General features: G+C 37.7%; 2 protein-coding genes across 5 annotated transcripts in view; one reads left to right on the forward strand and one right to left on the reverse strand.

Annotated features, from left to right (window-relative positions):
• Positions 1-16857, reverse strand: part of LOC145254801 (uncharacterized) — a 456223-nt gene that overhangs the window by 391197 nt on the left and 48169 nt on the right. The gene's annotated exons all lie outside the window — the stretch shown is intronic.
• The window catches only part of LOC145254511 (uncharacterized), an 82384-nt gene that overhangs the window by 55534 nt on the left and 9993 nt on the right, over positions 1-16857 (forward strand). The window contains exon 2 of the mRNA XM_080113038.1: positions 13965-15683. Coding sequence (XP_079969164.1) covers positions 13965-15683 — 1719 coding nt within the window. The remainder of the gene's footprint in view (positions 1-13964; positions 15684-16857) is intronic.

Raw genomic sequence — 16857 nt, forward strand, 5'->3', positions numbered from 1 at the left:
TCAGTTTTTATTAATTACCATTTCTACTATATATATAATTAACTACGAAAATGCCATTTTTACAGCTCCAACACATTTGAAAATAATTCCTGACGAGGACGCTTCACAGAACGTCTGAAACGCGTAAAAACGATTTCAATGATTTAAAAACATTATTACAATGATCCAAACATAATTCTCAATGAAAAACCAAGACACGGAATAATAATATAATGTTAAAAAATACACATTGTTGGTGACTACCCCCTTATTTAAATATATATATATATATATATATATATATATATATATATATATATATATATATATATATATATAAACAGGGTTTATTCTTTTTCTTTCCCTTGTTATTATATTGTTAGAAGATGGAATAATCGAGCGATGTCCTTCCAAAACTGTATTCTGTATAAAACAGGATGACCCACTTAAAATTAGCCCGATCTCTCTAATCTTTCTCTTAACGATTAACTGACACCACAAGACAAAATGCAATTCTTTTTCCATCAGTATAGCGTTACATGCCACACGTCCCACATATCACTGACACGAGTCCATGACATGTTTGCGGAAGAGAGAACAATAAGCAAAGGATTATGGCCACCACGTTCCCCGGACTTGTCATCATGTGATTTTTAACTTTGGGAGACTTTAACACAAAAAGTTTATGCAAATAATCCTTACAATCTAGACCAACTAAAGAACATTATCATCGCTATCAGGAGAATCACCTGAGAAGATCTACAGGCAGTATTTGCAAACGCTGTTAAATTTTTTTTTTTATTATTATTATTCAATTTTCACCCCAAACAAGGCACAGTGCCACTTTGAAGCAGGGGGCTACTATTAGGGACTTAATTAGCGGGGTCATTATGAAGGGAGATGAGTAGAAAGACGTTTGTTAACATTACACTGAAACTTCTGTATATCAGTGCAGTTGGGAAGGGAGTTCCAAAGACCCGCAGTTCTGGGGAAGAAACTATTGGAGTAAAAGGCTTTCTTGCACCTAGGGATCTCTACTGTAAAGGGATGCGACTTAGTAGATTGTCGGGTGTGTCGGGGGTAGTTACGTCGGGGAGGTACAAGTGTTTGCAGTTCGTCAGAGCATTCACAATTAAAGTATTTATAGAACAGGCAGAGGGATTGAACATCTCGTCGATGGGACAGAGGCTGAAGCCGAGATGACAGTTCAGGACCTATCAGGTTGGCGACTCTCTTTTGAACCCTGTCCAGGAGCGAGAGACAAGCAGCAGATGCACCAGCCCAGAAATGTATAGATGTCAACAGGGAGCACTTCCAGCATATTTTATAACACGTCAGGTAATTTAAACAATAAAAGAATGTTGCTCTTCGCTACTACATTTTCTGGACTACCTTTAAGTAGGCTACCCTGTACTACTTAACCTAGAATAGTTATCGAATGATAACTGTCTAAGGTTGCTTCCCTTATTCGACATGCAACATTTTCAAAAGATTAAAAAATAATCCATATAACTCTCTCTACTTATCTGCCACGTAGGAATTTTGCGCCGTTTTTTTTTTTTTAATTTATTTATTTATTTTATCACGTGGTCCGCTGCGGTGTTTAACTGTTATATCCCACGTGATGATATCATTTGCCGACGATCGACTGCTGCGTTTAGGAGTGCGGTGAAAAAGGTGAGGCGGCCCCCTTCCACTCGTATCGGATCACCCGTATAGGAGTCTACTTGAAACACCATTGCAGACAATGTGATGATACACCGGCTTGACGTTACTCAGCTGGCAGTAGGCGCATATTTATGGGATAGAACTTGCTTTCTAAATCCCTTTTCAAAGGTTGAACAGGGAAATGGAGAGAGAGAGGGGGGGGGAGAGAGAAAGACAAAAATAGGTGAATAAGAAAAGACTTGCATAGAAAACTTTTCCTTTGATTAAGTCTTTGAATAATACCTTCTAAAAAATAGATTTTCTTGAACTTTTCCATTCTGCTGGCGACTTCTTGTCTCACATCAAGAAGGGGTAATCTGCCCTTCTAACTCTCTCATGAAAAAGCACACGTCTAACTCCTAATCAAATGTATGCCAAGATTATCTTCTATAATATAAATCTCACCTGCCTCTTTAAATGTATGTATGTATGTATGTATGTATGTATGTTTTGGGGTGGAGAGGGCTCCTGTAAGCCGTGGTGAAGGCAATCTTTCTAGGAGAAGCAAATCTCTTATTTAAAAAACCAGAAAGCGGGAGACCAGTACCCGTATTAAGCTGGTCTGCGGTTTAACTTGTTGTTGGCTACCTTGCTCTTGTTGTTGCTGGATCTCAACATTTTGAACCGAGAGAGAGACTTAGCTGTCGTACAAAGCTAAGAATCTGTAACATCCTCTGTGTATAGATACTCCCTCAAGCATTTGTCTATAAAAATGGTCCTGTGGCGATGGAAGTCATTTTGGGGTGTCTGAGAGAGTAGCACTCGTCTGACAAGGCGTTGCAATCATCATCATGTATTTATGCATGCCTAAACCTTCTGCAAATGTGACGGTTTTCACGAGATCGGTATCATCTTGAAGCTCGACCCTTCGGACGACAAAATAAAAAAATTGGCTAAAAACCTTAATTCCTTCACCCTCAACTGACCACTTTTCTTTAGGGAGGGGTCGCTTTTTTCGCCGATATTTTCGAAAGTTATCTCCCTTTTTTTTGATTGACTAGCCTTAATTTAAATCTCCACCACTTTCGGTTTGGCGATGGACGCAATAGCAAAGATGTTACGTTTTTGTTTTTGGGTTTTTTTTGGGGGGGGGTTTAGGGGGGGTTGACATTCTTTTCCTCCTTTGCGGTACGGGTTCGAGCCTGCCTACTGCCACTTATTTTTTTTTTATTTTTTTATTTTTTGCTCAACACACACCTCCAAACATCCGGGCAACGCCGGGAACCCAGGCTAGTATTTAAATAATCAAATTAAAAATCAATACACACGCACATACAGACACACGCGCGCACACACACACACACACACACACACATGTATTTCCCATACACCTCTAGCCTTGATGGAGGGGCGACTAAAACTTGCTGCCATGGTTTCAAATAATCTGAAATAACAGCAAGGGGAGACTTGATTCCAAATATTTCTCATGTGCTATATTTCCCCCCTTTTGGAAATAGGGTATGATTATGAATATCTCCAGAATAAATAATCCTTATATACTGTGAAATTTACTTTGTGTAAGGATAGCTGCACATGTAATTGTGAAACAAGAGTTGCGCAAGCCCAACCACACCTCTCCAAAATCGGCACTGCTTGAATACAGTGACAAAGAGAAGTGCTAGTCGACTGGAAACAGTGTAGAGATAAGCGGAGAGCACAGACGGCACCCAAAGTCACCAAATGGTCACCCATTTAAGTACTGACCAGGCTCAATGTTGCTTAACTTTGTTGATCTAACGGGAACCGGTGTGTCAACGTGAATTGTGTTGTATGTTAACGATCAACATGTCAAATTTAAGGCGAAGATACGCTTGTTTAAACGCGCAGAAATACTGCAGTAGATATTGAGAATGGTTGTAGTATTTTAAAGTTAATATTTCTTTCTATTTAGATTATTATTTTTCAAAAAAAAACATATTGCATATGACATCACCCCTTCCCGTGGGCTTTTTCTGAGGTCTAAAAGCAGCCAATAGTCGATAGGGTAAAGTGTAATTAATGTAGAGTTCGCTATGGCTTCAATCAATTAATCGTGAAAAAACACTCGTTTCTTCTTTATTTCCTTCGTTTATTTTTCACGATTTCTTCCCTCAAACACACCAATAATGTCATATAATATATCGATCTATCCGTTCACAAGTTAATCGATGAACAAAACATTTTGCATATCTCAAATCACGGGGGCCCAAACCTTGCCTGCTGATGTTTACGTCTTTGGTAGATTTGTAAGGCTTTCACCTGCTGGCGTCCACTCAGCCTTAAGCAAAGCTTTGCATTGTCGACGCGTTGTTGTTTTTGACCGACTATGAACAAACGCGGCACCAACTGTGAACACAACTTCCTAATTTACAAACGTTCCAGCAAAATGGTGGATATATTTCCTTAAGATATTTTCAACTCCTCTGCTATATCAAGCACCTTTCAGTTACGATCGCACAAAAGGAGATGTAAAATTTTAAAATGTTTTCCGCAAATTTGGGCGACCTGGGCGTTCAACCTTTTGGCTGTCCGATCGCGTTTAAATTCAGCGTACTACTGCTTAACCGTTATTTCCGACAGAGAACGGTTAGAGTAACACTTAGGAATTTATTGCATTGCTTGAATCGTATTTTTTCTAATCAGAAAGCAATTTAACAAATTTGAAATTGTCCAATTGCTTTGAAACTTCGCGCCAATAGCTTCACTTAAATAACTGTAATTTCTAAACTAATAATTCGATTGCGATAAAATTTTGACACGTGTTATTTCTTAATTAGTAGATTGAAAAATATGTAGAATTTTTATGAGTGACGCCAGCTTTACGTCAGGTTCCGAACATACTGAGTGATGCATTATTGTCACTTGAATTCCAGATGTGACACACTCGCGTCAACATTTGGGGGCGTGACGTGAACGTGACTTCACAGACTCAAATGCATAAGATTGAAAGGAGAAAAAAAGAAAATAGAAGAAAAACGAAGATGGCAAGTTACGTTCAGCGAACGTGCGAGTCTGACTCTCCTGTTACTCTTTTCAAAAGTAGAACTTTGTGAAAATTGTCATCGTGCCAGTGAGATTTACGGTATGAGTTTTCTGGTGCGGTGTACTGACAGACAGCCCGCTCTGTTGGGTGAGTGAAACGCTTTAAATAAATTTTTCCTTCGCCAAGTAAAGTTTGTGTCGAAGTTCTTATTTTCCTTTGCGACTCTCTCTACATACAACGGTTTGGATCTGTTAGAGAGAACGACAACGTCACACAAAAAAAAACTGTTATCAGTAAAAGATTCAAAGTAATCAATTGTTGCATTAACTTAAAATAATTTGTAACGCTATCAAAACAAGCGAACCCTATTTTTATTGCCAGAGAGCAACTATTGATAATGACTTGTGTCAAAATTCATAGTGAGTAAAAAAAAAAATAAAAAAAAATAAATAAAATAATAATAATAATAATAATAATAATAATAATAATAATAATAATAATAATAATAATAATAATAATAATAATAATGTACTACTAGTTATAAGAAAAGGAAAACTGGAGACAACAGAAGGCATGGAACTACCCAGCCAAACGGCGATGAGGGCACTAGGGGAACAAGAAGCCTATAAATACTTAGGAGTTCTGGAAGCAAACACCATCAGAGCAATAGAAATGAAAGAGAGAATTTGAAAAGAATGCCTTAGGAGAACAAGAAAACTTCTGGAAACTAAATTGTATAGCAGAACCCCAATTAAAGAGTATAAATAACATTGGCAGTATTACTAGTAAGATACTCTTGACCGTTCATAGGGTGGACTAAAGAAGAACTTCATCAGAAGACCAGGAAACTCTTGACCATGCATAACGCACTACACCCGAAGAACGATGTTAACCGATTCTACGTGAAAAGGAAAGACGACGGGAAGGGGACTGGTTTGTCTAGAAGACTGTGTAAATTACACCAAAAAAGAACAAGAAAAATACATAATACAAAACGCTGAAAGTATAATTATGGCAGCGAGAGACACGAAAAAAAAAACAACAACAACAGAAAATAGAGAGACAAATAATAAAACAAGAAAATAAAAATAGGAAGAGAAACCACAACACGAAAGATTCGCAAGGATTACAAAAGACGAGTATAATGAAAACGCCTGGACATTACTCAAAAACAATGAATTTTATAAAGTCTATGTTCATCCACTCCGCGCCGGTAGAAGTGCCAAGTGGCAGTTTCCAAGTCGTTACAATATTGTAAGTATAATTCTATTCTTTTTACATTATATTCCGAAATCATCCTGCGCCAGAACTTCAGATTATCAAATTTAATTATGATATTACTATAAGTTACCCTTAGAATGGTAAAAAAGAGAGGTAGATCTAAAAAAACATTATAGCTTGCAATAAGTGATTTAGCCATCAAACAAAATGCTGCTGTCCTTGGAAACCGAACGTTTGATTCGGTCCAAATTCTTTCTCTCCATTGAAAATGTGATATGAAAGTCCAACACTTCTGCAATACTGTGTGGTTTTCAGTTTGGAGAATATTATGCTGAAGACACATTTATTTGATGATTAGTCTGCAGTACTTTTATCAAATCACCTCCTTTTCATTGGCAATGGTTCAATAACAGATCTTCAATTGTCCAAATTACCATCTGGCCAGACGGTAAATTCAGTTCTGATGACTAAGGATATTGCTAAAAATTTCCACAATGTTGGATGACTTCGTGAAAGAGCAATCTTGGCCCCTAGAAATGATGCTGTTGATATGATCAATTATAATCTTTTGCAAGAGTTATCAATCCATTGATTGTGTTATTAATGAACATCAGGCAGTAGAATTTCCTGTAGAATTCATTACAACCGCCTGGAATGCCACATCATAACCTGATATTGAAGGAAGGAGCTCCAGTTATATGATTAAGAAATATTGATCCACCTAAAATATGCTGTGGCACACGGTTAGCAATAAAATCTTGGAAAACTAATATTCTGGAAATTTTGAAGGTGAAACTGTTAATTCCTCGGATGCTCTTTATTCCTTCTGGCATCCCATTTCAGTTCAAGTGTTTACAATTCCCTATAAAAATTAGTTTTGCCATGTCTATGAATAAAGCTCAAGGACAAAGTCTCAGAGTTGTTGGACTTAATCTTCAGATACCTTACTTTTCTCATGGCCAGTTGTATGTTGGTTGCTCATGCATTGGAAGTCATGATAAACTCTACATTTACACACCTGTTAGAGGGCACGCCAAAAATATTGTTTTTGTAGAGGCTCTTCAAAATTAATGCTACATGTACATTTACCGGGGTTCAGATATGCACTGCTTGAAACTTAATTTTAATTATTTCATTAACAGAATAGATTACTAATGTCATCTTTATACATATATATATATATATATAAATGTGTGTGTGTGTGTGTGTGTATATATATATATATATATATATATATATATATATATATATATGATTAGTTTTTTTTTGGAAAAAGAATTCCAGCAGAGTGCTCAATTAAAAGGAAAATCCAAATTTTAAGAGCGTATTTATATTTTGTGTACAGAAAGTTGTTAGTTGAGACAGATCATTAGTACCGTCGGTTTCAAGCCCGATAATAAGGCCCGTTTAAGGTATCCTTATCAAGCTCTCCAGCCAAACGGCCTTATTATCGGGCTTGAAACCGACGGTACCAATGATCTGTCTCAACTAACAACTTTCTGTACACAATATATATATATATATATATATATATATATATATATATATATATATCTTGTACATTAAATTGTTAAAACAAAAGATTTAACTGTTATCAGATATACGCTATTATATAAAATAATAATTGTAATTCTTGCGTCATATTTTGAAAGAAGTGTTAAAAAAATAAAAGATCAAACTAGAACAGAGAATTATGGCTACTGGCGAGTCCTCTATAAAACAAAACGCACCTACTGCTCCTATCTCATGGGGGGTATTGAAAAAGAAACCATTATGAATTAATGTTTCGTTTAATCAATAAGATAATTATACATGAGGACGGAATATTCAAATATATCAAATACAACCTGGCAACGCCGGGTACTTCAGCTAGTTATTAAATACAAAGACAGTTTAATATGAATGCAAGGGTGGGCGAAGTTCGATTTACTTCATCCTCTTTTTCGCTTTCGGAAAGACGTTCCTCGGTTTCGATCTCAAGTTACGTGTAAATGATACTACCAGTAGGAAGAAATGTGATTAATGTTAAAATAATTTTTGTAAAAAATCTTGAGTGTTATTTTCACAACGTTTCCAGCCATGTAATCTCCGACCTTCTTCAGGTGTACCTTGTCGAACTTGATAATCTTTCTGTCAAACTCGGGAATCTGCACGGAATTTGGAACGGAACCCGTTATTTAATCCATTGGTGTAGTATCCTTCCATTCCGTACTCCATGACTGGTTAGAATCCTAAGTAATTTTACCAAGTAATTAATCAACCATGCCACAGGTTCTTGCAAATCGATAAAGTAAAATTTCAGTTGTAAGTTACACTTTTGTCGAGGGTGAAGCTTCAATCCTCAGCGCATGCGACATTCAAAATACAATTGCAAATTACGTAAGAATTCTACCCAGTCATAGCTGACGGACGGAGAGCATTCTACCTCTAAATATTTTAAATAACGGGCTCAGTTAGAAATTCTGTGCAGATTCCCGAGTTCGGCAAGATATACCTCTGACGCAAACGTTGTAAAAATGACGCTTAAGATGAGAACAATAATCCAAATAATCCAAATAATACGAGCTATTAATCCTCATCTCCAAAAACATAATAACACTAGATGTACCTGGCGTTGTCCAATGTTAAATGTAACGTTAAATTCCTTTCAAAAAATGAAGTCAAACAAAAATGGAAAGAAACTGAAACATGTGCATGCGAGTATTATGTTTTTTTTTTTTTTTCTAAATAATTCACTTCTTGTAAGTAAAAGAAAATACTTGAGCTGAGATCGAAAAACAAATACTCGAGCTAAGATCGAAACCAAAACCTAAGGGCAATGAGTCAAGTACGATAGCCATTAGGCTGGTTTGATATGATCTTTATGATGTGTTTCTAAACCTACATATTCTTAACATAATGTGAACGATTCACGCATCCGTTGTTATGAAAGAGTTGACAAATCGATAAAATTCAATGACTGGCAAGTATCAATTTTCAATTTTGACCCTTTAGCAGCCTTTTTTCGGATGAAAACCGATTAAAACTTTTTCCACTTGTCAATTTAAAGCTTAGTGCAGGATATATCGACGAATCAGCATGTGTAATCTATTGCTTAACTCCGGTTTCGTCTTCTATAAAATAATACTTCACTAGGTGTGTCAGAAATTTCGTGAAAAATAGTGAATAATTCCACCCCGTCTTTCCAAGCTTATAACTCCTCGAAAAATGTAATTCAAGCCCTAATTTTTTTCAATTAAAGGAGCAAGGACCAAGGTTTCATTTAAAAAAAAACAAAAAAAAACAACGTGTTTTTTTTGTTTAAAGGTTTTAAACTTCGGACTTTACAGGTAAATTTCTAAAAAACATTACTTTTTTGTTTTAAATTTGAATATATTATTTATTGACCTTTTCTCTTCAATTTGTGATATATAACATTTTGGTGAGTAAATTAATTATTTACTTTTTAATAGACATTTCAAAATGGGAGGCGTGAATTATTCGACCCCATGTCTTTCCAAGCTTATAACTACTCGAAAAATGGAATTCAAGCCCTATTTTTTTTTCAATTAAAGGAGCAAGGACCAAGGTTTCATTAAAAAAAACAAAAGAAAAAAAACGAACAACGTGGTTTAAAAAAAAAGGTTTTAAACTTCGAACTTTACAGGTAAATTTCTAAATAACGCTACTTTTTTTTGTTTTAAATTTGAATATATTATTTATTGACTTTTTCTCTCCAATTTGTGATATATAAAACTTTGGTGAGTAAATTAATTATTTACTTTTTAATAGACACTTGAAAATGGGGGGGGGATGTGAATTTAAAAAAAAAACGTTTGTCTAAAATATTATATTCGGTTTATTGGAAATAGCATAAAATTTCACATTGACCCTGAAAATATCGTAGAAATAGAATCAATAGAAAAATTTTGATGGAATTTTAAAGTTTAAAAATTGAAAAATATTGAGTTCGTAAAATTCATTACTGTTTAAAATATATATATATATATATATATATATATATATATATATATATATTTCTATTACTTTTAAAACAACTTTAATAGTTTATTTTGGAAATATAATCCATAAAGAAAATAAACAACCCACTCTTAAAAGAGAAATTACGAGTTTTTTATATTTTATTCGCAGTTTCGTGTTAGGGGTGTCAAAAATTCCTACAAAAATTCTGATACACCTAATACTTCACATGTTTATTGCTAAGGAATACAAATGGCCGACGTTTTGACTAACTATAGTGTAAGATTTCGAAATTATTAAGTTATTTTGACGCCTTATATAATGTTCAGTGAGTTTTATTTTCCAACTCAAGTTTAAAATTTAAAGAAAAAAGCAATTTTTGCGTTTCATTTGCGCCCTATAAAACCAAATGAAGCAATAAATTTCCCTATGCGTCCATCGCTTAACAAAGAACCAGAAGCTTTTAAAGTCTTCCCATTTAAGTCCGCACCGTTTGTGACAATATATTGGGTTGTAGACGTTAAGATAAACTACATAATAAAACATTAGTTCTAGTTTGATTAGCGGGAATAACCCCTTACGCTTAAAATTTCTGAACTATATTCGTAGTAAAAACGAAACTGTTACGAGTGAAACAAAGCAGGCAATTTTATTTCTGCAGCTTTACGTATTGTTATCGTTTATACACAAACCAGACGTATTCGTTAGGTGAGATAGTGTTTAGCAACAGATTGTTATCGAACTAGATGACGCCTTTTTGCAAAACTATGGAGATATACTTTCGAGTTAATTTCTTCTTTTTTTTTATTAGCGATGCTAACAACGGGGGAACACCGCTGTTATGTTCAAATTCACTTATGTAATAGAAAGTTTTGCTCCCTTGCATACAAATGCCTGCATTAAGTCGCCTATTTAAATCGAATTAATTATCTATCTATCTATCTATATGTTTGTATATATCTATCTATATGTTTGTATATATATATATATATATATATATATATATATATATATATATATATATTCTTAAATAATTTATGTAAGTAAAAATTATTAATATATATATATACATATATGTATGTGTGCATGTATGTGATGATTGCTGCATCTTTCAGGATGATCGCCGTCACATTGAGTTCTCCTAATCTTGTCGTCCATGCCATCTCAGGTGCCTCTGCAATTCCGCTGCAGATTTGCACATCTTGAAGCAGATGTGACATACAAATTGAACAATTTCCACTGAGTTGACTTCCTCTGGAGGTTGAAGGGTATTCCTATGAACAATCACACGTCTTCTCAAACCAGCAGTAGACTTGCAAACTTTGATGCATGTTAAACAGATCGTTTGGTTCGGATTAATAAATGCAAAGAGTACCTGATCAGGAGTTTTGTGCGACTTAAGGTGGCTGACGTAGCCGGCTTTTGACAAAAACACCCGTTCACAAGTGTCGCATTTCCAGCTCTGTGTGTTATGGTTAAGACCATCAATTAAACCTTTGCGAAGCTCTCGCTTCAGATTGCTGTGGGTCTGCTTTCTTTTCTCTAGAGCATCACAACTTTCAGGTATACGCTTTCGCGACTTCGGCCTTTGCAGAGTAAGTTCCTCCTATGTGTCGATCTCGATTTGTAAGACTTTCAAATTATTCTTTGTAGAGTCCCTGAACCTCTTCCTAGGCTTGTGTTGAGGGCGCTTGCCATTTTCCAGCTCCCTAAAAAAATGTTTTGGCAGCCTACAATCTTTCATTCGAACTAGGTGGCCCACCCAACGCATGTGAGATCTGATTACAAGGGTCTCAACACTAGAGCAACATGCTCTCTTAAGGACTTCAGTATCGGGTACTTGTGCTTGCCACTTGATGTTTAAGATACGTCTCAAGAATTTTTGGTGAAATCGTTCAAGCCATTTAACGTGTCTTTGATGAAATGTCCATGTCTCCGATGAATACAACAGTGTGGTTAGCACGCAGGTCTTGTAAACGCAGATCTTAGTCTTGTCTGTGATGCCTCGATCAGATCACACTCTCTTCTCCAACTTTCCAAAAGCTACAGATGCCTTCTGAATTCGTCTCCGGATTTCAGTGTCGAGACAGCCATCCTTCGACAGAGAACTACCAAGGTACACAAATGAATCAACTACTCCCAGTCTAGCACCACATGCCATGATATTCGGCCCCACGTATGACTGGCCCGGTGCAGGAGTGAACATCACCTTTGTTATAGACAGACTGATCCTCAGACCAAAGGCAGTGCAGGAGTCAGCAAAGCTATCCATTATATGCTGCATATCAGTCTCAATGTACGACAAAAAACAGCATCGTCTGCATACAGTAACTCCTTGACCAAGACATGATGCAGTTTGATTCTGGTATTAAATCTTCTAAGATTAAAAATGCGACCTGTGGTTCGAAACTTTAACATGACACCCTTATCGCAATCTCGAAACATATGAGCAAGTAGAGCAGCAAAATATATAGAGAAAAGAGTAGGGGCAGGAATATCACCTTGTTTGACACCATTGTCAACAGGGATTTCATCAGACAATTTTCCGTTAAACGAAACTCGAGCTTTCATGTCCCTGTGCAGTTTGAATATTCTAACAAAGGTTGGAGGGCACCCTACTTTCTCTAAAATTAACCAGAGAGCATTCTTGTTGATGGTGTGAAATGCTTTGGTCAGATCCACAAACACTTGATACGGCGATATCTGTTGTTCAATGCATTTCTTCTTGACTTGCTGAGCTGAAAAAATCATATCCATAGTTCCTTTGCCAGACCTAAAGCCACTTTGTGACTCTGGGATAGCATTAGGGCAAACATCCTCCAGTAACCTGTTTAATAGAAGTCGTGCGATAACTTTCCCAGCAGCTTCCAAAAGCGTAATCCCACGGTAGTGGTCACAAACATTCTTCTGTCCCTTTCCTTTAAACAGGGTCACCAAGACACCATCAATCGAATCCTGTGGAACAGGAGCATCTTTCCAGATTTCCTCAACAAAACCAAGGATAGCATTAACAATATTCACGCCTCCAATCTTAAAAAGTTCCACTGGAACACCATTCAAACCAGGTACGTTGCCACTGCTGACTTGTGCGATAGCCAACTGCACCTCAACCACAGCTAGGCAAACGATCCATTCTGAATATGATATCACATTGTGGTAGGTTATCAATTGTATCAGCATCTCTGCTGAGGGATAATGAAACCCATCAGTAAAGTGCTCTTGCCATCTTTTCAATATATTTTCTGAATCCTTAATGACAACAGAACCATCTTTCGACATCAGGGAAGGTACTGAAGAGGTAGAAGGACCAAATACTTGGCGCAGGAGTCCATAAAATTTCTTCGAATTCTTTGTGTCAAACGCGTTTTGGATCTGCTCAGTTATATTCATCCACCATTGGTTTTTCATCTTTCTTAATTCACGTTGCAATGTGGCTTTGAACTCTTTGTATTGTCGCAAACTAGTTGTATGATCAGAATGATCTTCACAAAGTAAAAATTCATAAATTGTCTGTTTATTCATCAGCAACTGATTAATTCCAAGATTGTTGTCGTCAAACCAGTCCTTGTTCTTATCTCTCTTGAAGCTAAGAACTTTAGCACCAGCAGAATAAACCTGAGTCTTGAAATTCACCCACGTACCATCAAATGCAAGATTATCAAGCTTTTTCGCCATACTCTTTTGAACTTCAGGCAACTTTAACTTGGCGACATTAATACGGCTAGGCACCTTAACGCCACTATGACGAACTTTCTTACGGATTCGTAGATTAAACTTTCCTCTCACCAACTTGTGATTGGCGTCACATTCAGCACTGTGCATGACACCAACAGTATATGCATCTCGAAGGCCGCGTTTTGTGAGTTATGATGAAGTCATTTAGGTGACCATGCTTTGAACGTAGATGTATCCAAGTAGCTTTGTGCTTCAGTTTACGGCGAAAAAGCAGTGTTACAGATAGCATATATATATATTATATTATATCCCCCACCAGCAGATGATCCCAATGAGGCGGTAAACTCTCCATTGTCAAATTTTACCGTTGTAAATATCCATGGACTATATCCACGTACAAACCAAACCAAAGTGCCAATGCTCAGCGATTATTTGAATGCAAATAACGAACTCTTTGCAGCCATAACTGAAACATGGCTTCGAGAAGAGAAAGATGCTGAGATACACATTAAGGGATACGAACCCTTTCGAAGCGACCGTAACTGTCCCCGTAAAAGTAAACGAGGAAGGAATAGTGGAGGTGCTATGTTGTACGCGCGGAACGATCTGGCCGCTACTGCTGAACCACCCATTATTAAATACTCATCGGGTGTCATCGAAATGGTTGGTGTTCAACTAAAAAATCCAAATCTGGTGATCGTAGTCATCTACCGTCAACCCGACGATATAATGGGTGGTCACAGATCGACATCAGTAGAGTTTGGTAAGGCTATTGCCGAACTTAGAAGAGTGATGAGAAACCTGGATACACCAACTCCTAACATCACACTCTGTGGGGATTTTAATTTACCACATGCTACCTGGCCCACAGGTGCATCGGGACCTGGTGCACCGCCAGATGAACGGTTGATGCTGCAGCAACTGAAAAGTCTAACTGATGAATTCTTTCTTAGCCAGTATATCAACTTGCCCACTCACGGAGGAGGTAATACCCTAGACCTGGTGTTTACCAATAATGATTCCTTGCTGCATAGTTATACCAGTACGCCGACAATATTGTCAGATCATTTCATGGTGACCTGCAGCTCAAGTATTGAATGCCAGCGGCCGGATACCGAATGCGATAACGTATCTAAACCAGGCAACCTGGCATCTCTAAATTTTTTCAACGACGCCATCAAATGGGACAACATTCGAGCTCGGTTATCGGAAGTAGACTGGGCAAATGAGCTTTCACACCTTGAACCGGATGAAATGTTGAATCGTATTGGAAATCTTTGTTACGAGACCACACGAGAACATGTTCCTTATAAGAAAAAATTCATAAACGTTCCGGTCAGTAAACTCATACCGAGGGATCGGAAGAACCTCATGCGTAAAAGAAGTAGAAAAATGCAACAGTTGCAAAAGTCCAAATCGCATGAAAAAACAACGCGAATTCTTAGTGAATTAGTTGAAATTGAAAAGAAACTGATTAGTTCTCTTCAAAAATCACGCGAAAATGACGAGTACAAAGCTGTTGGTGCTATAAAGCGCAACCCTAAATATTTCTACAATTATGCCAAGAAATTCTCAAGTATTGAGTCAGCGATAGGTCCTCTCATTAATCATGCCGGGCAATTAACCGCTAATAGTGCTGAAATGGCCAGTTTACTTGCTGATCAATACGAATCGGTTTTCAGTAAGCCCATTAGACCAATACCGTCAAAACCTGAACCTGAACCAGATGACGACACTAAACCAATGCTTACTGATGTTACGTTTACACAAAGAGACCTGACCGACGCGATAGATGAACTCAGAGCTAACTCTGCGGCAGGTCCCGACCGTTTCCCAGCGCTACTCCTTAAGGAATGTAAAAAGCAGCTGGCTAAGCCACTATTCATATTATGGAGGGCATCACTGGACAAAGGGATAGTCCCAGCCGACTCTAAGCGCGCTAACATTATCCCAATATACAAAGGTGACGGTCGATCTCTCCCCAAGCAATATCGACCAGTGGCACTAACATCCCACATTACAAAAGTATTCGAAAAGGTCCTTCGAAAGTACTTGGTGGAATTCCTCAACAACCACAGTCTGTTCAATCCAGGGCAGCATGGATTCAGAACCGGAAGATCCTGCTTAAGTCAGCTTCTAATCCATCATGATAGGATCATTAATACTATAGACAATGAATGTAATGTCGACGTGATATACCAAGACTTTGCAAAGGCGTTCGACAAAGTGGACTTTGCAGTAACCATCGAAAAGCTCCAACATCTTGGAATTGGAGGTAAATTGATCCTATGGATTAAATCATTCCTAACAGATCGCTACCAGACAGTTGTAGTAAATGGCTCTGCATCTCCCCCGACCAAAGTGCTATCTGGCGTTCCCCAAGGTTCAGTACTTGGTCCGCTGCTGTTCCTCGTACTAATCGGCGACATAGACGAAAAAGTCAAATCGTCTTTCGTCTCCAGTTTTGCCGACGACACCAGGATTGGCAGGAAAATAAAAGATTCTTCTGATGTACAAGCTCTCCAAGATGATCTAGACGCTATCTACCAATGGGCGGATGACAACAATATGCAGTTTAACTCCGGGAAATTCGAGTGTATCAAATACGGTAGAAGGAAGGACCTGAGAGAAGCATCTAAGTACTCGACCAAAGACAAGAAGCTAATTAAAACCAAAGATACTGTGCGCGATCTGGGAGTAACGTTGGATTCTGATGGTACATTCACCTCCCAGATCGACAAAGTTTGTTCAACTGCACGGAGCCTTTCCAGTTGGATTCTACGCACTTTCAAAACGAGACAAAAAAACCTAATGCTGACACTCTGGAAGTCGCTGGTGTTGCCGCACATTGATTACTGTTGTCAGCTGTGGACTCCGGACAGAAAAGGTCATATTCAAGCATTAGAGGCCATCCAGAAGTCGTTTCTAAGAAAGATAACTGGTTATAGTCAATTGAATTATTGGCAACTGCTGGATGCGTTGAATATCAAATCGATTCAACGCAGGCAAGAAAGATATTCAATCATCTATACCTGGCGTATGATGGAGAACCAGGTGCCCAACGCTGGTATACAGCACCATATCTCAAAACGTGGCAGAAGGTGTGTGGTACCACCCCTAACTAGTGCCAGGGACAACTGGATCCGACGACTCAAGGAATCGAGTTTAAATTCCCGGGGTCCAACGCTCTTCAATTGCCTGCCACGTAACATCACAGAGATCACGAACTGCAAAACAGAATCGTTCAAGTCGGCGCTGGATACCTGGCTGAAGTCTGTACCAGACGAACCTCAGATCCCCGGTTATACCGCTATGAGACGCAGTGAATCCAATAGCTTACGCCACATGCTTGT

Source organism: Euprymna scolopes, chromosome 30, assembly GCF_053919585.1.
Source record: "Euprymna scolopes isolate OS-2025 chromosome 30, ASM5391958v1, whole genome shotgun sequence".
Taxonomy (NCBI): domain Eukaryota; kingdom Metazoa; phylum Mollusca; class Cephalopoda; order Sepiida; family Sepiolidae; genus Euprymna; species Euprymna scolopes.